We start from the raw sequence: 22970 nt of genomic DNA on the forward strand, positions 1-22970 counted from the left end.
GGTATAGTAGAGATGAAGGAAGACCAGGGACAGATTCCAGAGATGTAGTCAGAAATAGGCGCCGAAGGCAATGAAGCTTCTAGCTTGGAGCACTAGGTGGATTTTGGAGGAACACCGATACCTGAAATTAGTAATACAAGTGGTTCTGGAAGGTAAACATTTAGAACTGAATTTATTCCCTTTAATGATTTCTCAGGATTTGGGAGTGAAAAATTGATAAGATTACATTTAAGACTAAAAATTATGGGCTGAGCAGATAGTAACTGAGTCAGAAATGTGCTTGACCCTCAAGCATAAGGACCTGAGTTCAATCTCCAATACCCACATTAAACTGCCAGGTCCTCTGGCCAGTCTTGTTTACTTGATGACTTCAGGCTGGGAATTCACCTAGCACTTTACATTTAAATGCTGCACTGTCTCTCTCACAGAGATTAGTTAATATATGTAAAGATAAACGAAAGATAATGCAAGGAAGCTGGAACAGATTATTCATAGGCAGTGAGTGCTATGTATTAATCTTTATTTGATTCATTGTCCAAGACTGCCAAACCATCTTGTGACAGAGTCTGGATTCTATTCCAAAATTCATTTTTGGGGGCTAGAGAGATGGCTTAGTGGTTGAGGCACTTGCCTGTAAAGACAAAGGACCCATTTGATTCCTCAGGACCCAAGTAAGACAGATGCACAAGGTGGCATATGCGCCTGGAGTTCCTTTGAAGTGGCTGGAGGCCCTGGCTTGCCCACTCTCTCTCTCTCTACCTGCCTCTTTCTCTGTGTCTCTAATAAATAAATAAAAATACAATATTTAAAAAAGGTTCATTTTCTTAACAGTTTTGAAGTATTTTTTGAAATTTTTATTTGGCAAGAGAGAGAGAGAGAAAAAAAAATGGGCCAGGGATCCTTGCCACTGCCAACGAACTCCAGACACATGCACCACTTTATGCATCTGGCTTTACTGGAGTAGTGGGGATGGAACCAGGATCAGCAGGCTTTGCAAACAAGTGCCTTTAATCGCTCAACCATATCCCCCAGCCCCGCGACTATGAAATTTTGGCTTTCGGTGGGCTTACAGAAATCCGTAGGAAAGCTATCTGATTCCAGGAATCAGAACTAAGAGGCAGCACGTCAGATGTCAAAAAGCCCTTTTTAGGCAGGACAGGTAGGCTAAATCCTGAAGATCAAATCGACAAGGGAAAGTATAGGGTGTGTGAGCTAAAAAAAAAAACAAAACAAAACAAGGCAGTTTTCTGAACCGCACGTTTATAATGTGTTGTGGTCGAATCCTGCGATTGGATGCGGAGTGTCAGGAAGCGAGGGTGCAGAGAGGTCCCATCTACTTCCATGCAAGGTTTCGCACCTTATTCTCCAAGAAATGTCATCGATCCGAACACACACACACACACACATACACACGTGCAGGAAAGAAGAGTACGAAACGGGAGAGGAAGCACTTCCGAAGGCGCAGATCTTCCGAGGTCACCACGACCTGAGCAGTTTGGGCTTGGAAACCAGGACGAGAAGGAAGCGACGCCCCGCGCCCACTGCCGGCGTCGGCGGTTGCTGGGGCAACCGGAAGTGCGCGCCGGCCCCGCCCCTCCCGCCCTCGGGTGCCGGAAGTAGCCTGCGCGGGCGCGACGCGGGCCGCCCGTGCTGTGGCCCCCACGGAGATGACGACCTTAGTGCTGGATAACGGGGCCTACAACGCCAAGATCGGTTACAGCCATGAAAACGTCTCGTAAGTGTTCGCTTTGCGCGAGCGGCGCCCCGGAGCCCGGGGACGCGCGGCCGGGGCGGGTTCGTGGTCCCGGCACCTGCCGGGCAGGTCTGTTGTTTGTCTTGGCCGGAACCAGCCGGGGAAATCGGCCTTTGGAGATGCGTTCCCATCCGAGGGGACCAGGGACAGAGGTCCCGAACGTTCAGAAATAGCGGGCAGCATCTCGGACGTGTCTGACTTTGGGGGAGCACCCAATTATTGATTTCATCGTTCCTCCAAGGGGGTCTGTGACCCAAACACTTCTTTTTTTTTTTTTTTTTTTCGAGGTAGGGTCTCACTCAAGCCCAGGCTGACCTGGAATTCACTATGTAGTCTCAGGGTGGCCTCGAACTCAAGGCGATCCTCCTACCTCTGCCTCCCAAGTGCTGGGATTAAAGGCGTGCGCCACCACGCCCGGCTCGACTTTTTTTTTTTAAGCAAAAGCGAAACACCGCATTTAGGTCTAAAGAATAGGAAGGCTTAGATCCACTAGCTGACCTGGTTGATGAAGTCAATTAGAAACTTTGTAATGTCATCCTAAGATGTGTTTTTGTAAAACATATGTTTGCATAAATTAGTATTTTTTTTTTCAAGGCTAAAGATTAAAACCAGGGCCTTACATGGGTAAGTGCCTACCACTGAACTGCCTTCAGCTGTCATTAATTTGTGTATGTTGGGGTAGGGATGGTTGAGACAGTGGGTCATGTAGCCCAGGTTGGCATAGTACCCACTATGTAGCTATTAAACCTTTGTCAGCTGCTTCTGGTATGGTGTTTGGTCCCAGCCACTAGAAAGTAACTGCTATACTAAATACTCAAAAATAAAAAAAATGGCTGAGTACATTATAATGCATCCGTGAAATGGGCAATGGTACAATATGTTTCTTTTTTTTGTTTGTTTTTTTGAGGTAGGGTCTCACCGTGTTTCAGGCTGACCTGGAATTCACTAGGTAGTCTCAGGGTGGCCTCGAACTCTCGGTGATCCTCCTACCTGTGCCTCCTGAGTGCTGGGATTAAAGGCGTGCACCACCACACTTGGTTTGCCTTTCATTTTTGATGCTAGGGATCAAACCTATGTCTTTGTACATGTGCTCTTACCACTGGGATATACTAGTGTCTTTGTTAATTTAAGAGACAGAGTCTTATTTGTGTTGTTCAGATGTATAGACAGTACATCATGGTGCTCACCTAGTGCAGTTTTATAAAATTTTGTCCTCAAAAAATATTCAAACAAGCCCGGTGTGGTGGTGCACGCCTTTAATCCCAGCACTCGGGAGGCAGAGGTAGGAAAATCGTCATGAGTTCGAGGCTACCCTGAGGCCAACTAGTGAATTCCAGGTCAGCCTGGACTAGAGTGAGATCCTATCTTGAAAAACAAAAGCAAAAACAAAACAAAACAAAATTAAACATATAGACAAAATACTGATAGCATAGTATGTGAAATAAGCAAGTACAACCCTTTTTACAGTATTATCCTAATATCATAGTGTGTGTATGGGTGGTTGTGTGCATATGTGTGTGTGTATGTGTATGATATTGGCTCTAATTTGTCTTCCTAGATTATGAGTTCATGGTAGATAGCAACCATATTTAAAAGTAGTTCCTACGTTTTAACCACTATGACATATTGGTAGTGATTAAGAATCTTTGACTTCATGGAAACTTAATTTTATGCCACAATTTTCAACCTGTGAATATTACCAGAATGACACCAAAAATGTCCACATGAAAGTTTCCCAACTTTCCTTAGTGGGACTGTATTCACCATGTAGTTGTAGGTCATGAGTTGTGAGAGCAGCAGTCTGTCGTTGTGGGCGGCTATGTCTCTGGATATTTCTTCCTACCCTGTGGCTCTTACAGTCTTTCTTCCCCTCTTTAACAAACTTCCCTGAGCTTTGATGGGTGTGCTTTAATTCTACTTTAGTGTTGAATTCTCAGAAGTTTCTGGATTTCTGCATTACCCTGATCCAGGTTATCAGGCTTGCTGTGGAAGTGGACACTTGCTTATCTTGCCAGTTCCTCTGTGGTTTCACCTGGGCCCTGGCTGCTGTGTGAGGGGTGGTTCATTTCCTGTCAGGACCCTCAGTGGAGTGGGAGCAGGCAGGAAGAAAATGGTAGTACCACCAGTTGTGGTGGCGTTTCCTTTAATCAGGAGGCAGAGGTAGGAGGATTGCCTTGAGTTTGAGGCCAGCCTGAGACTACATAGTGAATGGGCTAGAGTGAGACCCTACCTCGGGCTGGGGGTGGAGGGAGAGAAAATGATGGTACCAACATATGATGTGTCCATACAAAGCTTTTACTTTAAAAAAAAGTTAGGAAGACCCTAGTCTTTTACGTCCTAACCTTTACCCAAACCCTGGTTGTCATCTGTATATTGGCAGGACCAATACCTACCTCTAAGGGGTTTTTTGGTTTGTTTTTTTGAGGCAGGGTTTCACTCTAGTCCAGGCTGACCTGGAATTCACTCTGTAGTCTCAGGCTGGCCTTGAACACACCATGATCCTCCTACCTCTGCCTCCCAAGTGCTGGGGTTAAAGTTGTGCGCCACTACTACTGGCTTTACCTTTGTGGTACTTTGATTCAGGTGTCCCCCCATAATCTTAGGTGTTCTGAATGCTAGGTTCCCAGCTGATGGAGATTTGGGAATTAAAGCCTCCTGGAGGCAGTGTATTGTTGGGTGGGCTTATGGGTGTTATTGCCAGTTTCCCCTTGCCAATGTTTGGCACACTGTCCTGATCCTTTTGTCCACCTGATGTTGGCCAGGAGGTGGTGTCCACCCTCTGCTCATGCCATCGTTTTCCCCTGCCATCATGGAGTTTACCCTTGAGTCTTTAAGCCAAAATAAACCTTTTTTATCCCCCACAAGCTACACTTGGTTGGGTTATTTCTACCAGCAATGTGAACCTGATTGCATCAGTAGGTTTGGTACCGAGGAGTGGTATCATTTGCTGTTAGACACCCGACTGTGTGTCTTTGGGCTTTTGGAGCTGATTTTCAAGGGTAATGTGGAAGGGGCTGGAGGGATGGCTTAGACGTTAAGGCACTTGCCTAAAAAGCCAAAGGACCTTGGTTCGATTCCCCTGGACCCATGTAGGCCAGATGCACAAGGTGGCGCATATGTCTGAAATTCATTTGCAGTGGCTGGAGGCCCTAGTGTGCCCATTCTCTTTCTCTCTCTGCCTCTTTCTCTCGCTCTCTCAAATAAATAAATAAATATTTTTAAAAAGGAGTAATATGGAAGGATTTGAAACCTTGGCCTCCGAGACGCCTTGCAGTGTTGTAAGTACAGTTTGATGGACTATTCTGGTCAGAGTTAAAAGACTTGAATGTAGTAAGAACTATAGACTGTGAGGTTTGGCTTATGAGGGTGAGAAAGAGCTTTGTTTGGACTGGGCTAGAAGCAGTTTCTATGAGAGGCTTGCTGTTATGCCTGTGTCCTGAGAACTTGTGCAGGGTTGCATTATGTAGAAATGGACTGGTGTGTACAGAGGGATATGGCACAGAAAGAATTTGGGCTGTAACTCCTGCCTGTTCAGCTGCAGTGAGGTTGGGCCAGCTGACCTGCACTGGGGCAACAGAAAGAATGTAATCTTTTGAAGGAGTCTGATGTTGAAGAAGTGTCCTGTTCTTCAAAGTCTGCTTTATTCCCTCCCTGGATTAACAAGTTGGCACCCTATCTTGTATTGTGGAGTATAAGAAATGCAGGAAAGAGAGGGTCATTGAGTTTGCAACAGCAGTCTTGTGTTTTGGAAACAGCCATGGGCAGTGTGAAGCAGGTTTGCTGGATGCTTGCATGGAAACCCAGAGGAGCCATGAGGATGGACTGTGGGTTGCATTGGAGACCCAGTAGAAATGCCAGGACCATGAGATGGCTGAGGAGAGCTGCCAGCCATGGATGATGTTTTTCAGGACTGTGAGTAGCCTAGCTAGAGGGGTGGAATTGGAACTCCAGAGACTTGTTGCTGGTTGGAATTATTTGGACTTGGAGACTTGTCACTGACTAGAGTTTTTAGACTTGGTGCTACAGAGTTTGATGTTTCTCCTGTTTAAATCTTGTATTGGTTGAATATTTCTTTGCTCTGCCCAATGCCATCTTTTGCTGTGTAAATGTTTATTCTACGCCATAATGGGGTATTTTTTTTGGTATAATGGCTCAGTTAAAAGACCTTGGACTATGGGGATGTTTGAACATCATTGGGATTGATAAAAACTATGGGGATTTTTAAAGTTGGACTGAATGCATTGCATTTTACATCATGGTAGGTTATCAGTTTATGGGGACCAGGTGTGGAATATAGTGGTTTGATTTAGGTGTTCCGAATGCTAGGTCCCCAGTTGGTGGAGATTTGGGAATTAAAGGGTCCTAGAGGCAGTGTATTGTTGGGGGGCAGGCTTATTTATATCTAGTTTTCCTATACCAGTGTTTGGCACACTCTCCTGTTCCTGTTGTCCACCTGATGTTGGCCAATAGGTGGTGTCCACCCTCTGCTCATGCCATTGTTTACCCCTGCCATCATGGCACTTCTCCCTGAGCCTGTAAGACAACCCCCCCCCATCTGCTCTTTGTTGGGTGATTTCTACCAGCAATGCAAACCTGACTGCAGCAACCTCTAAGTATTTCTGAAGCTTATTTGAGAGGATAAAGGGCTCAGTATAGAACCTATTAAATACTAGGATCTTAAAACAAAAAGGCATTTTTTAATTATTTGAAGACAGAATGGGAAGCACTATTTTTTTTAATTTTTATTTATTTGCAAGGAGAGAGAAAATGAGCAGACCAGGGCCCTTTGCCACTGTAAGCAAACTCCAGATCCATGCACCACTTTGTGCATCTGACTTTATGTGGGTACTGGGGAATCAAACATGGGCTGTTAAGGCTTTGCAAGCAAGCACCTTTAACCATTGAGCAATCTTTCCAACCCCAAAGTAATATAAGGTGAGAATTAAGTAAAGGTATATGTATTGATAATCATTTGTTATTTTGATTCTAGGGTTATTCCTAATTGTCAGTTCAGGTCCAAAACAGCACGTCTTAAAACATTTACTGCCAACCAGATAGATGAAATTAAGGACCCATCAGGACTCTTTTACATCCTTCCTTTTCAAAAGGTAATCTAGTTAGGTTTCATTTCTAGCACTGTGAATCTAATTTTTTTAAAAAATGAGTTATTCACTTAAAATTGCATTTATGAATATATTATTTATTTATTTCCAGGGAGAGAGAGAGAAAAAAAAATGTGAATATGAGCATGCCAGGGTTTTAGCTGCTGCAAAGTCCAGATACACGTGTCACTTTGTGCATCTGGCTTTACATGGGTGCTGGGGAATCAAACCCTGGGTTGTTAGGCTTTGAAGGCAAGCACTTTAATTGCTCAGCAATCTTTCTAGTCCATTTATTTAAATTTTAAGAAACAATTAAAATTCCAAATAGAAATAAAATTTTCTTGGTAAAAGTAAATGACCATGATTTACTAACTGTGAATACTGAATTTGTGTTAAACCAGTTGGTATGCTCATATGTACTTGAGATAAAAGTGTATTCTCTGTGTATTGGTTTACCATTTGAACCCCAGATATCTTAGTTACTATTTATTTGTAAGCTTTTGAGCTTTGAAAAGGAGAAAAATGTCAGTATCACTGGATTGTAAGTTATCTAGCATCACCGGCTTATAAGCATCTAGGAAAAGGTAACCATTAAGAGCTGGAACTCAGCAATTTAAAGTGTATTCATTTGATTTTTTAAAGATAAATATTCTTGATAATTATGTTTACTTTAAAAAATTATAGGGCTACTTGGTGAATTGGGATGTCCAACGACAAGTTTGGGACTATCTTTTTGGAAAAGAAATGTATCAGGTAACAAATTAGAGTATGTATTCAAATTCTATTTTTGTGTTCAATTCAAATTAAAAATTAGTACTTATGTTTTAAGATTTATAAAACACATATTTAAGACACATAGGTATAGCTTGTCCTAGGTTTGATCTTCTAAATAATAAATGAAAATGAATAGAATGTCCAGGTTAGAGAGTGTGTGGAATACAGGTAGTCTATATGAAATTCAAGATTTCACTTCAGATTTCCACCCCTCCCTGCTCTAAAACCAAACTCATAGCTTGTGCTTGCTAGGCGAGTACACTACTCAGCTACATTCCCAGTTTGATATTTCTATTATTAGACAAATTCACTATAACATTTTTATTTTCACAAAATAATTTTTGCCTACATATCTGAATGTGCATATATTCCAAGAGAATATTGTGCTTTTAATGACTACGTGTAACTGTAGATAGGCTGAGATTAATGTTCAAGTTTGAATAAACCCCAAGAATATAGGAGAGCTCCCCTCTGGAAGGAGAGAAGTGCAAGAGGAAGAAGATGGCTGCAGTCAGTAATGGCCTGAAGATTCAGGTCACCAAGAAGGTGGTCAATTTCCTGTTTGAAAGAAGGCCTCATCATTTTGGCACTGGGCAGGACGTCCATCCCCCAAAGGATCTCCCTTCTGTCTCATGACCCCACTGCCTGCCTGAGTGGCAAAGGTATATTCTCTGAAAGTGGCTGAAGGGCCAGGATTTAGACCATTAAGCTACGACACTCAACTGCTTTAGCTGGCTGTCAGTGTAGATCGAAGCAAAGCAAGAGAGAAAGCAGACTGGGCCAGAACCCGAAGGCTGTGGAGGGACTGTCCCCACCAAGAGAGCACCTGCCCTTTGAGCAGGGTTAGTACTGGAGAACAGGACGGCTCAGCTGGTGGTTGCTCACGCCCTGAATCCTGTGGAGCTACTTGTCTTCCTGCCTGCTCCCTACTGGATTGTCTCGGGAAAGTCACACCAGGACATCTCATTCACAGGAAGACTGCACCACCAACCGCCCCCTTCACACGCTCAGCCTGAGGACAAAGGAGTTCTGCTTAAGCTTGGAGACGTTACCTGGACCAGATATAAATGCACAGGAGAATTACCACCACTGGGAAGGCAGTGTCTTGCGTCCTAAATCTGTACTTTGAATTCCAGATGTGAAAGGCAGAGGAGAAGACACTAGACTGGCCTCATGTGTACTGTTGAGTTTTCTAAGCCAGCACCTTAACCACTGAGCCATCTCTTCAGCACTGTAGAGTTTTATGTATATAAAATTTCTCTACCAAATGTATTTTGAAGTTTCTTGATTTTTTTTTCCTCTTAAGAACAAGCTAACATGGTTTCAAAGCTTGCGGTAATATCAGTCATCCTTCTTGTTTGTTTATATGTTTTGGCTTTTTCAAGTCAGGGTCTCACTCTAGCCCAAGCTGACTTGACATTCACTCTGTAGTCTCAGGGTTGCCTTGAACTCACAGCAATCCTCCTACCTCTGCCTCTTGAGTGCTGAGATTAAAGGTGTATACCACCATGCCTGGCAGTCATTACTGTTTTATAAATTGTCTTCAACAATTTGCTAGCATCATTTAATTTATTATTGTATTTACTTTATTGAAGTAGGTTTAATAGCTAAGTACATGTATCCTGTGGCCAGATGCCCTGGGTTCAAGTCCTAGAAATGCCCTTTAAGTGTCTTTATGACTCTGGGCCACATATTTAGCTATTCTGTGTGGTACTAATTCTTAGCATATTGTGAGGATTAGTTTTGTATATGTATATAAAACAAGTATGAATGGTCATCACTACATATTACTAAACTCAGGGATGTGTTTTGTCCTATAGGTTGATTTTCTGGATACTAATATTATTATCACAGAACCATATTTTAACTTCACTTCAATTCAGGAATCAATGAATGAAATTCTGTTTGAAGAATATCAGTTCCAAGCAGTGTTAAGAGTAAACGGTAAGTTAAAATATTATTGAAATTAGATTGTATGAATATAGATCTGGCACTTTATAGGTCCAAAGGAAATAAAGAATTGTTATTTTAAACAGTTTTTTTTTTTAAGGTAAGATTGGTAGCACAGGCCTGTAATCTTAGCTACTTGGGAAACTGAGGCAAGAGGATCATGAGTTCTTGGCCAGCCTGAGCTACATATTGAGTTCTAGGCCAGTGTTAGGTCATGTCTCAAACAACCCTTCAAAAAGAAGAGCCAACAGAGCTGGGCGTGGTGGTGCACGCCTTTAATCCCAGCACTCGGAAGCAGAGGTAGGAGGATTGCCGTGAGTTCAAGGCCACCCTGAGAATACAGAGTGAATTCCAGGTCAGCCTGGGCTAGAGTGAGACCTTTCCTTGAAAAACTAAAAAAAAAAAAAAAAAAAAAAGCCAACACCAGTAAAAAATCACAAATGTTTTATTTTCCGTTTACCACATAAGTATGTTTCATAAAAGTTTAAACATTAGCAAAGGCTAGAAATGTAGCTCTGTTAGTAAAGTGATTGCCTAGCATGCATGAGGTCCTGGGATCAATCCCCAGCACTGCATAAACCAGACATGTTGGCACATGCCCTAAATCCTAGCACTCAAAGTAAAGGCAGGAGGATCAGGCGTTTTAGGTCATTCTCAGCTGCATAACAGTTTGAGGTCAGCTTGGCCTACATGAGACCCTATCAAAATAAAATACAAACTAAGATCTGAACACTTGTTTCTTACAGTAGAATGAAAATTTTTTGTTTGTGTTTGCTTTGCTACTTGTTGCTTTAAATTAATGGTGTACTCTTATTTAATGTCATGTTTTCTTTATTGTTTGGACAGCTGGTGCTCTCAGTGCACATAGGTATTTCCGAGACAATCCTTCTGAGCTGTGTTGCATCATTGTAGATAGCGGATATTCTTTTACACATATAGTTCCTTATTGTAGAAGTAAAAAGAAAAAAGAAGCAATAATACGGTGAGTTATATTTAATTTTCACATTATGCCTTACTTTATGTTACTTTTGAACTAATTCTTAGGATGAAATGTGTGATTATTGAAGCAAAGTTGAATTCTCTTCTTTTAGGATAAACGTGGGAGGGAAACTCTTAACTAACCATCTAAAGGAGATCATATCTTACAGGTAATTCTTGGTGTTGAACTTTGGGGAGATGGGGTGCCACCACGTCCAACTACAGATGGACTTTTTCCCTTTAGCATAATGCCCAACATTTCTTCTTAGCTACTGATTTATAACATTTGTAAGCTACTTTTGCTACAGCTAAAGGTCTTTTCATGCTTAAAAAGTAAGTCTAAAGATCCAAACCTCACAAACAAATAGCATTCATGACATTATGATTATGTGTCTGCTACTCAGTATTGAGCCAAATAAAACTGGATTGAGTTTCAGTATGTTTGGGTATTTCAGTTCCCTACCCCAGTCAGGTTAGAAGGAAAGGGAGAGAAGGTTGAACGATAGGATTTGACAGTCACCTGAGCTGAGTGAGAGCTGTGGCATGCACCTCTAATCCTGGCGGCTGAAGAGGCTGAAGCAGTAGAATTGAGAGTTCAAGGCTTGCCTGGGCTACTTAGTGAGACAAAGTCTTAACCCCACTGCCACTCCTAATAAAAAAAAAAAAAAAAACAAAAACATTTAAAAAACACAGGAAGTCCCAATATCCCTTTAGGGGGCATGCCCTGAGTGATCTAACTTCCTTCCACAAGGCTCTACCTTTTCATGTTGGTGCTTGTTTGTTTGTTTTTTTCAAGGTAGGGTCTCACTCTAGCCAAGACTGGCCTGGCACTCACTCTCTAGGCCCAGACTGGCCTCAAACTCACAGTGATCCTCCTACCTCTGCCTCTTGAGTTCTGGGCTTAACGGCGGGTGCCACCACACCTCGCTAAGGCTCCACCTCTTGAGGATTCTACTTCATAGTAGCGTGAAGCTGAGGACTGGACCTTTAACACTTGGGTCTTTGAGAGATATTCCAGATCCAAAGCACCCCAGTATACAATGTGTAAATAATTCTCAGGGAGAAAAAGTCAATGGCACAAATAGATACTTCTTAGAGAATTACATCTGGTTATAAATGGGGGCTGCAGAGATAGCTCAGTAAAGAACTTGTCATGCAAAAGTGAGAGCCTGAGTTTACATCCTAGAACCCTAGAACTGGATGGAATAATGGGAATCTGTAATCCCAGTGCTCCCATGGCAAGGCAGAGACAGGAGAACCTCTGGAAGCTTATGGACCAGCTAGAAAAGTCCAGTTCCTCAGTATTGCGTAAGTTAATAGAATTTTTTCAAAAGATGATATTGCAGACTTGGCATGTCTGTAATAATGCTTATTATACAAAAGCACAAAGAAGATTTTCTAAATTCACTGGATGCAAACCATGTGAAACACTGCATGTCTTGTCATTTATACATAGGTGATCTCAGTCCCTTTTAGACATGAAGGGATATAGGTAAAGAAACTTTACTGGGAAGTTGTGATTCACAATATGACACTGACTGCAAAGTCCATGTTCCCACACAAGCGTCCTTCCTCTCAGCTTAACTTCCAGCTTTAAGAATATTGATAACCCATTATAGTGATTCATCTGATTGACTGTATGTTAGTAAAAAAAAAAAAAAATCACATTTTAAGGGGATAATAGCATAGAGAAATGTTAGAGGATTTATTTTTATTTAATTTTTTTATTATTTATTTATTTGAGAGCAACAGACAAGACAGAGAAAGAGGCAGATTGATAGAGAATGGGCGCATCAGAGTCTCCAGCCACTGCAAGCGAACTCCAGGTGCATGCACCACCTTGTACATCTGGCTTATGTGGGTTCTGGGGAATCAAGCCTTGAACCAGGGTCCTTAGGCTTCACAGGAAAGCACTTAACCATTAAGCCATCTCTCCAGCCCTAATTTTTTTTTTTTTTTTTTCGAGGTAGGGTCTCACTCTGGCTCAGGCTGACTTGGAATTCACTATGTAGTCTCAGGGTGGCCTCGAACTCACGGTGATCCTCCTACCTCTGCCTCCTGAGTGCTGGGATTAAAGGCGTGCGCCACCACGCCTGGCTCACCTAATTTTTTTTTAACAAGAGAGAGAGAATTGGCATGCCAGGGTCTCCAGCCACAGCAGGCAAACTCCAGATGTGTGTGCCACCTTGTGCACTTGCATCACCTCATGCGTCTGGCTTATGTGAGACCTGGAGAGTTGAACATGGGTCCTTAGGCTTTGCAGGCAAGCCCCCTAACTGCTAAGTCATCTCTCCAGCCCATCATAGGATATTTTTTAATTGAAAACGTAGAATAGAGCTAGAGAGATGGCTTAGCACTTAAGGCATTTGTCAACAAAGCCTAACAAACTAGGTTTGATTCCCCAGAACCCGCATAAGCCAGATGCGTGAGGTGGTGGCACATGGGTCTGGAGTTTGTCTGCAGCAGCTGAAGGTCCTGGCGTGCTCATTCCCTACCTGCTTCTCTCTCTCTGTCTCTGTTAAATGAGTGAGTAAACAAATAATAACATTGTAAGTTGTTTTCTTATCTTACACCTGTATTTTGATTTACTTGCCAGATATTAAACATCTCTGTAGGCACTGTGCATTGATTTGTAAGACTTCTGTAATCAGAGAAGTCAGCGGAAAGATAACGTTATAGTGAGGAACTATTCAGGATGATTGGGAGAAAACTAGATAACCTGGTTTCAGTTTTTAAGCACAAACTGAACTTGTCCTTGTCCTTGCAAGAATAATGTGAAGATTCCATAAAATAAGGAAAGTGGAAGTATTCCATAAAGTTGAAAAATGTTTTACATATTCAAGAAAATAATATTTAAGTCGGGCATGGTGGCACGTGCCTTTAATCTCAGCACTCAGAAGGCAGAGGTAGGAGGATCGCCATTCAAGGCCACTCTGAAATGACATAGTAAATTCCAGGTCAGCCAGGGCTACAGTGAAACCCTACCACGAAAAGCAAACAAACAAAAACAACAAAAGAGAATTTAATATTTCAAGCTTCGTTTATTAGCTTAAAGATATAATTCCAAAATTTAAGAGGCTGAACAGGAAGATACCATGAATTTCAGATCACCTGGGCTGTACATCATTAGTTCTATACCAGTCTAGGCTTCAGACCTCATCTTAACCCCCTCCCAAAGAATTTAATATTCAGATTCACCAATTTGCTGAAATTTTAATTCTAGAATATATTTTAAGATGATAATGACATGTTACCTTCAATTTTTTTCCCATTAAAATGGTGTGGTTTTTGTTTGTTTTAGGCAGCTACATGTTATGGATGAAACTCATGTGATCAATCAAGTGAAAGAAGATGTATGCTATGTGTCTCAGGACTTTTACAGAGACATGGATATTGCTAAGTATGTATAAGTGGCAATCAATGACTTGGGAAAGGTAACTTTTGGGTGGTGGTAATGCAATCTTAAAAATTTCATAAATCTCTATTTTTGTCTTATAGGTTAAAAGGAGAAGATAATACAGTAATGATTGACTATGTTTTGCCTGACTTCAGTACAATTAAAAAAGGCTTTTGTAAGGTAATTTAAAAAAAAAAATCCTCATGGCTGGGGAGGTGGCTCAGTCAGTAAAGTGCTTGTCTCACAAGCGTGAAGACAGGATTCTGGGAGGTAATAGGACAACCTCAGGTGTCATCCTCAAGAATTCTGTCCACCTGTTTTTGAGGCAGAGTCTCTCATTAGCCTGCAGCTCAACAACTAGGCTAGACTGACTCACCAGAGAACTCCAGAATCCTATCTGCATCTCCCCAACACTGGAACCACAGCACCATGCCACCATGTATACATGGCATTGAACTTAGGTCTTCACACTTGTGAGACAAATTTGAGGATTACTCTTACTATGCAACATAAAATTCCAGTTTTATCTCTTGTCAGAGAGGAACGCCATCTGCAGTGTAGTGTAGTGTTGTGTGTGTGTGTGTGTGTGTGTGTGTGTGTGTGTGTTTACCCTCATTGTGAGTGATCACTACTTTCTGCAGAACCATTGCACTGGTAATTTCCTCAGTGGCACCAGAAGTAAACTGAGGGGACTCTGCAGTAACCATGGGCCACACTGATGAGAATAGCAACTCCCTTAGGAATTTTATTTGTCTACCTCTGGAAACACTTTGGAATTCCACTCTTAACGCAGAAACTACTTGTAGTAGCAGAGTACATATTAATGATTAATGGGTCCCGTGCTGACATTCGCAAGGACATCGAGTGCCAGCTCTTTCTCCTAGTCAGATCTTTGGTCAGTCACATGATCCTCTCCGTAAATCAAGGCTATAAAGTAGATGACCTTCAGTGATTATCAGTGGCTGTTCTTTGTCTGCATTTGTCCCAGGTGGCTTCTTAGTGTTGGAAGAATGAGTTCTGCCCTTTAAACTCAAGCTAATGTCAGGGCTTTTTATTTTTTTATTTATTTTATGTATTTTGGAACAGAGACTCAGGCTGTAGGCGGGGTTGCTATGTAGTTTGGCTGACCTCAAACTTGCAGTTATACTTGTCCTCAGCCTTCCAAGTGCTGGGGTTACAGGCATGCACTACTTACCATGCCTTTCCTGATGTCACTATTTTGTTTCTTTTGTGCTTCTGTGTATGCACGGTTGTATAGGCATATGTTTGTGTGGTGTGTGTGGCATATGTATGTGCTCTTCCTGCAGCATGTGCTTGCTTATGGGGGACCTTTGCCTGCAGCCCAACTTTGAATATCTGCCTCCACTGCTGTTCTGCCCATTCTTATTTGAGACCAAGTCTCTTATCAGTATGGGAGCTTGGGGTTTTTTCATACTCTTGGTGGTTCCCTGGTTTCTAACCCCCTTTGCCAAACTGGGGTTACAGTATGTGTGGCCACATCCAGCTGTTGACATGGGTTTTGGAGATTGGATCTCATTGGTTTCAGGCCCCTCAAGTCCTTGTGCTTGCTCAAGAAGTACATGTAACTGCTGAGCCATCTCTTCTGCCCAAAAGTCAGTTTTAAATGAACTTATAAATCTACAGAAAATGCTGTCTATTCTTCCTAAGACACGATACCGCTGTGAATAACAGTATTCGTTGTGTTATTGTAGCAGTCATTTAATTGAGTTAAATGGTTTATTGGGGCTGGAGAGATGGCTCAGCATTTAAGGCACTTGCTTGCTAAGCCTAAAAACTTGGGTCCAGTTCCTCAATACCCATGAAAAGGTAGATGCACAAAGTGGCACATTGTATCTGGAGTAATGTTGCAATGTCTAGAGTCCCTGGTGCACCCATTCTCTCTCCTTGTCTCTGCCTACCTCCCTGCTTCAAAATAAACAAAAATATTAACACTATGTGTTGGGCTGGAGAGATGGCTCAATGGTTAAAGTGCTTGCCTGCAAAATCAAATGACCCAAGTTCAGTTCCTCAGTTCCCACATAAAGCCAAATACACAAAGTGCTGCATGTGTCTGGAGTTTGTTTGCAGTGGCTTGACTTGCCGCACCCATTCTCTCTGTTACTCTCTCGGTTTGTGAATAAATAAATACTTTTTTGTAAAATATATGTTGACTTTAAAAGAAAGGATTTATTGTTTTTCATGTTTTTTTTCTGAGACTATTGTATAATTTTCTGGAAATTTTTTGTTTCAAAGTAATGTAACAAGTATGGTGTTTCAAATCAGTCATTTGTGTCCAGGTTAAGAGTAGCAATGTAGAGGAAGGAACATTTCCTGTGTGCTTTGGTTGATGATATAATTTTTCCTGTGCAAGTCATGTGACCTTGCTGAGCCCATTGGATCACAGTCACATGGCCTTTATTATGTGCGAGTTAGGTGGGTAATGTTTTGCCAAGTATGTAATACAGTGAGTGGCACAAGAGTTGGCTTGCACACATGAATGCCTGCTGTGTGCCAGGCACCATGCTATGCCATGTAGTGGTGTAGTGGTTATGTGACCCTGAGCACTGACGGTTACAGAAGACATATGTATTAAGGAGCAGTGATACTTCTTTACACATTGCTCATTAATAGTTTTCTATATTTTTAGTACTTGTACTTGTAAAGAGGGCTGTTGTGAGAGGAAAACTGCCTCTGTTTGAAATGACTGAAAACTGAACCTAGGGGGAAAAAAAGACAATTCTTTGTAAAATTGGAAGGAGCCATCATTTTTATGTGGTATAATGTGAAAGGAGTTTCTTCTCATAGACCAAATGGGTTAGCAGAAAATAACAAGAGGATATGGGTCCAGTTTGTTTAAAGTTTTGATTTGTTATGAGTAGACTAATACAAAGTTGGCATTATAAGGTCATTTCAGTGATAAAGACCAGGGTCTTTGCTTAACTATTTATAAGTAGACTTTAAAATTTTTATTAACTTTATTTGAGAAAGAGAAAGAGGTAGGTGAGAGAGAGAATGGTTGCACCAGGGCCTCCAGCCACTGCAAATGAACTCCAGATGCATGTGCCATTATGTGCATCTGGCTTATGTGGGTTCTGGGGAATCAAACCTGGGTCCTTAGGCTTTGCAGGCATGTGCCTTAACCTCTAAGCCATCTCTCCAGCCTGGTAGTTGACTTTTGATAGAATAACTAAATAACAAAGAGACTCAAAGATTTATGTAGGCTGAGTCAAGCGTGGTGGCACACATCTTTAATCCCATTACTTGGGAGGCAGAGGTAGGAGGATCAGCATGTGTTTGAGGCTACCCTGAGACTACATAGTAAATTCCAGGTCAGCCTGGGCTAGAGTGAAACACTACCTCAAAAAAAACAAAAAAAAAAAAAAAAAAGATTTAGGCTTTTTATACAAGAAAACAAAATCAGAATGGAGACACCTCCAAACAGGCATCTGAAGTAGAAGAGGGCAAGTAAACAGTGGTAGGAACACAGGTATAGCATTTACTTGTAGCACGTCCTTTGTTATTTAGAAATTGGGGTCAGTGTACCATTACATTTAGACTCTGGAGTAGCTTCCTTTATATTCTCCTTTTAAAAACTGTGCGAAGTGAAACTGCTAGATCCTCTTTGGGGGATGGTCACATTAGCATCACTCATTAAAAAAAAAATTATTTATTCTCAAAGAGAGAGAAAGAGAGAGGAAGATAATGGATGCGTCAGGGCGCTAGCCACTGCAAACAGACTATAGACACATGTGCCACTTTGTGCATCTGGCTTTACATGGGTACTGGGGAATTGAAGCTTGGTTGTTGGGCCTTGCAGGCGCCTTATTACTGAGCCATCTCTGCAACCCAGCATCACTCTTCTTGGTTTAAGTAATATAGCAACAAGAGAGAAGGCACCATTTTTCTTACTTTTTAGAATCCTTAAACTTCTAAGAACATGGTTAGTATAGTAGTGATACATATTACTGTGTAGAGTGAAACTGCTAGATCCTATTTTTCTTTAAGCCGAGGGAAGAGATGGTGTTGAGTGGAAAATATAAATCTGGGGAACAAATTCTTCGTCTGGCCAATGAGAGATTCGCTGTTCCGGAAATACTCTTTAATCCTTCCGATATAGGCATTCAGGAAATGGGAATCCCAGAAGCCATTGTCTATTCAATCCAAAATTTACCTGAAGGTATGTTAATAGTTAAAGTGACTTGCTGACAAAAGGTTTTGTTGTTGTTGTTTCTTTTCTTGAGATACTGTCTTATGTACCTCAGGCTGGTCTTAAACTTACTATTTAGCCAAAGCTGACCTTGAAGTCCTGGTTCTTCTACCTTCATCCCCAAGACCTGGGTATTGCAAGCAAGGTCCATCACACTCAGCTCAAGAAAAATAATTTTAGAAAATCATAAGCTCTGTGTACATTATTTCTTTTAAATAATTTCAAGCAATCACAGCCATTTTATTCACAGAAATTTCCAGGTCCCGTAGCACACTTAAATAGTTTGCATTTGATTTTTCCTGAATCATAAATTATATTTTACAAATTGGTGGTGCATGCCTATAATCCCAGCATTTGGGAGGCAGAGGTAGGAGGCTTGCTGTGAGTTCAAGGCCACCCTGAGACTGTGTAGTGAATTCAAGGTCAGCCTGGGTTAGAGTGAGACCCTACCTTGAAAACAAAACAAACAAACAAACAAAAAATCATGAAAAGCCGGGCGTGGTGGTGTATGCTTATAATCTCACTTATAGCACATTTTAGGAGGGAAGAATTACAGTTATGATTGTCTGCTACAGAATGCTACTCAATTACCTTGCATGTAATATAATAAGTAGCTACTAGTTCACCCACCTTACTTTTTCTTTTAATGATCTGCGAGGCTGGGCAAATTGCTTGCCGCACAAGCATGAGGGCCTGAGTTCTGAGCCCCAAGCCCATGTAAATGCCAGCCGTGGTAGTTTGTAGCACGGGGGAGGGGAAGACAGAATGCCTAGGCTCACAGGCAGGCTAGCATAGCCGAATCTGTGAGCTCTGGGTCAGCAGGAGATCCTGGGTCAAAGACAAGGTGAGGAGAAACAGAGGAAGGCACCCAGTAAGGAACTCTGGGGCGCACACACACATGCACACACGCATGCACGCACCTGTACACATATGAACACATGCATACAAAAAATAATAAAAGATCTGTGAGGTCAGATTTTTTTTCTGTTTTATTTCTGCACTCATCAATATAACCTCCTTCAATACAAGTTCTGAAGTGTAGCCTGGCATGGTAGTGCCTTCCTGTAATAGCAGTAGTACTGGAGAAACTCAGGCAGAAAGATCTCAAGTTCAAGGCCAGCCTAGGCCATGTATGACTGTAATTCCTAATTACTTCTCACCTAAATGCTCATGTGTCTTTCCAGAAAGATAAACAGCATTTTAAATGCCTTTTTTTCTTCCTTTTCTCCTTTATTTTTTTCTCTTGAAGAAATGCAGCCACATTTTTTTAAGAACATTGTTTTGACTGGAGGAAATTCACTGTTCCCAGGATTTAGGGATCGGGTTTACTCTGAAGTTCGCTGCCTCACTCCGACAGATTATGATGTTTCTGTTGTGCTACCAGAAAAGTAAGTGTTGGTTTTGTAGATGCAGTGGTCTGTGGGAGATTTGAAGGCCAAGCTTGGTTCTATTACATTGCCATCTTTATTTCACCCATGAAGTTCTTTCTTTCTTTCTCTCTCTCAAATATTGAAATCATAAATCTTATGTTTAAGTGAGTTAAAGGGATAAAATGCAATGTTTGGACCATACTATGGTACCTAATGAGTAAGTCAGCCTTTAGTCCTAAGAGGTTTTTATAGGCAAAGAAATCAAGTTACCTGTTTGATTTAACTCTGAGACATGCCATTTCATGACTGTTTCTATCAAAAATAAAAATAGGGCTGGAGAGATGGCTTAGTGGTTAAGCGCTTGCCTGTGAAGCCTAAGGACCCCGGTTCGAGGCTTGGTTCCCCAGGTCCCACATTAGCCAGATGCACAAGGGGGCGCACGCGTCTGGAGTTCGTTTGCAGAGGCTGGAAGCCCTGGTGCGCCCATTCTCTCTCTCTCCCTCTATCTGTCTTTCTCTCTGTGTCTGTCTCTCTCAAATAAATAAATAAATAAAAATTTAAAAATAAATAAATAAATAAAAATAGGATAATTGAACCACCAAGATGGTGGCTTTTAAGTTGATATGGAATTTTTAAAAATCCTAAATGTGAGCAGGGCTTTGTGGCTTACTCCTTTAATCCCAGCAACTCAGGAGGGTGGACTACAGTGAGCTCTTGGTCATTCTGGGCTAGAGTGTGACCCTGCCTCAAAGAAAAACAAATCTAGATATTTTCAGTGAACCTTTACATTTAATTTTTTTCAAATACTTTATTTACTTATTGCAAGGAGAGAAAAAGAGGGTCTCTTGTTACTGCAAACAAACTCCAGATATGTGTGCAGCTCTGTGTAGCTAGTTTTACATAGTCACTGGAGAATTGATCCCAGGCACTTTTCAGTCAAGCACCTTAATTGTGGAACCATCTCTCCAGCCCCAACATCTGACTTTTAAAGCTCAAAGCTGTTTATAGTCTGGGTGTGGGGGTGCATACCTATGGTCTTAGCACTTCAGAGGTAGAGGCAGGAGGATCATCAGGAGTTCAGTGTCATCCTCATCTACATAGTGAGTTCAAGACCAGCATGGTCTATGTAATAACTTGTCTCAAAAGAACAAAAAAAAAATCCTTGAATTTCTTCTATTCTGTTCATGAGAAAAAGCAGATATTATTTCCACATTAGCAGTAAAAAATTAAAGGTAGAATTTTAGAGCTATAAAATTGTCCTAAGCTGGGTGTGGTGGCGTATGCCTTTAATCCCAGCACTCGGGAGGCAGATGTGGGAGGATTACTGAGTTTGAGGCCACCCTGAGACTACATAGTGAATTCCAGGTCAGCCTGGGTTAGGGTGAGATCCTACCTTGAAAAACAAAAAACAAACAAACAAAAGTCCTATTCACTGCCTTGTGCTGACTAATAGCAAATGACTGATTAGAACTCAGCTCTCTTGAAGCAATGGTTCTTCCTGAAAGTTACTTCTAAGTAGTCATCCCTAGTGTTATTGGCAAATATGTAAACAATACCTGGCATGTCTGACTCCAGTTAAGGTTAGAGGTTTTGGTTTTTGCCTATATTAAAGTAGAGCCCTTTCCTCACCTTGATTTTTTTGGTCATATTCTTGATTTTTCATTGGAAGCAGAGAGTCCATAAATAGGGGTTTAGAGAAAATACCACTATTTTGTTGTGTTGAGCTGTATTCCCTTTCTTTTGAGTTTACTCCTGTGAAACTTAGCTCAGATGTGCCCTAAATGGTTTCCTTTTAAATTAACTTCAGTAAAACTTAAAAATATTTTAGTTTGTAATATTTTAGGCATTTTAGTTGTTCTTTTCTGTAAAAACATAAAATTTAGTTGTTGGTTTCTGTAAAATCATCTTGGTTCACTTTTGTTACCTTTATTTCAGCCCTATTACTTATGCCTGGGAAGGTGGAAAGTTGATATCAGAAAATGATGATTTTGAAGATATGGTGGTAACAAGAGAAGATTATGAAGAAAATGGACATAGTGTCTGTGAAGAGAAATTTGATATATAAGAAACATTTCTGAATAAAAGTCTTGACTAGTTGTAACTGAAAAGTTTCAAAGTTCCTCTTAAAGGAGGTTAATAGAATGATACTTTTCATCTTATGATAAAGCCTTGAGCTTATAGAAATACTTTGATCCATGGCTAATGTTTAAAGTTACAGTAAACTGTAACTAAGCCCCTGTTTTCAGCCACATGTTAGACTCCCATAACAATGCTTATGTTGTTTCTAAGAGTAGGTTATTTTTCGTGAGAAGTTGAAAGTAATGCCATTGCTTCTTCATAGTTGACATTCCAAGTTTAACACTCTCACCGGCCAGTTTTCCTAGAAGATAGCTTGTGGCTGATGTTTACAGATTGATACATTCTCTCTCTTTTCACCTGCTGTCTCTTAGAACTATTTTATTTAAAAATTGTTATTCTTATTTATACATAATAAAGTTGGAATGACCAATCTTATATGTATTAATGTTTACTTTTTACTTAGAGTAAGTTTGAAAGAGTGGAGACTTTTTTTTTTTTTTTTTTTGGTTTTTCAAGGTAAAGTTTCACTATAGTCCAGGCTGACCTGCAATTCACTATGTAGTCTCAGGGTGACCTCGAACTTACAGTGATCCTCCTACCTCTGCCTCTGGAGTGCTGGGATTAAAGGAATGCACCACCATGCCTGGCTAAGAGTGGAGACTTTTTTTTTTAATTTTTTTTTTTGTTTATTTATTTATTTGACAGCAACAGACAGAGAGAGAGAAAGAGGCAGAGAGAGAGAGAGAGAGAATGGGTGCGCCAGGGCTTCCAGCCACTGCAAATGAACTCCAGACACATGCGCCCCCTTGTGCATCTGGCTAACGTGGGTCCTGGGGAATTGAGCCTCGAACCGGGGTCCTTAGGCTTCACAGCCATGTGCTTAACTACTAAGCCATCTCTCCAGCCCAAGGGTGGAGACTTTTAAAGGCAATTTACTAAAGAGTTTGTGATCACTACTGTTTTGCATAACTAGTGTTCTGTTTTAAGCATTCTTTTTACATAACCCACACTAAACATTTTAACATATGAAAGGCCACAGCTTTTCTTGGGTTGAGAGTGTAGCTTGGGTGGTACTATGCTGAAGGCCCTGGGTTTGAGCCCCAACATTGCCAACTTACTTCCTGAGACGGGAGGAGTAACTCTACACTCATGGCCCCTTTTTACTCTGGGGGCTCTGGACTCGGGACTCTCCCTAAGCCGGAGCATGTACGGGAAGAAGCCCTTGCCAGAAACTTTTGCTTTATCATCGTTGTAAAAGATATTCCCTATGGAGGGAGAAAGAATTGTAGCAGATTTTGTGTCCTATGCAACATGATGCATACACTAAATCTCCCTTAACTAAAGCATAGCTGTTCAAAGC

General features: G+C 41.3%; 1 protein-coding gene across 4 annotated transcripts; it reads left to right on the forward strand.

The window, feature by feature from the left end:
- Positions 1–1604: 1604 nt before the first annotated feature.
- Positions 1605–22045, forward strand: Actr6 (actin related protein 6). 4 transcript variants are annotated; one of them, XM_004650208.2, is made up of 11 exons: positions 1605–1735; positions 6744–6861; positions 7540–7608; positions 9450–9573; positions 10426–10561; positions 10671–10727; positions 13859–13957; positions 14056–14134; positions 17960–18131; positions 19411–19549; positions 21467–22045. In XM_004650208.2, the coding sequence occupies exons 1-11, from the start codon at positions 1668–1670 to the stop codon at positions 21594–21596; spliced, it is 1191 nt and encodes a 396-aa protein (XP_004650265.1). In that variant the 5' UTR covers positions 1605–1667; the 3' UTR covers positions 21597–22045. The 4 variants fall into 4 exon arrangements, with proteins under 4 accessions (XP_004650265.1, XP_045008494.1, XP_045008492.1 ...); XM_045152559.1 differs by lacking the exon at positions 6744–6861 and having other exon boundaries at positions 1612–1735; positions 7540–7621; XM_045152557.1 differs by lacking the exon at positions 6744–6861 and having other exon boundaries at positions 1612–1735.
- The last annotated feature ends 925 nt before the right edge of the window (positions 22046–22970 follow it).

This window comes from Jaculus jaculus, chromosome 6 (assembly GCF_020740685.1).
Source record: "Jaculus jaculus isolate mJacJac1 chromosome 6, mJacJac1.mat.Y.cur, whole genome shotgun sequence".
NCBI lineage: Eukaryota > Metazoa > Chordata > Mammalia > Rodentia > Dipodidae > Jaculus > Jaculus jaculus.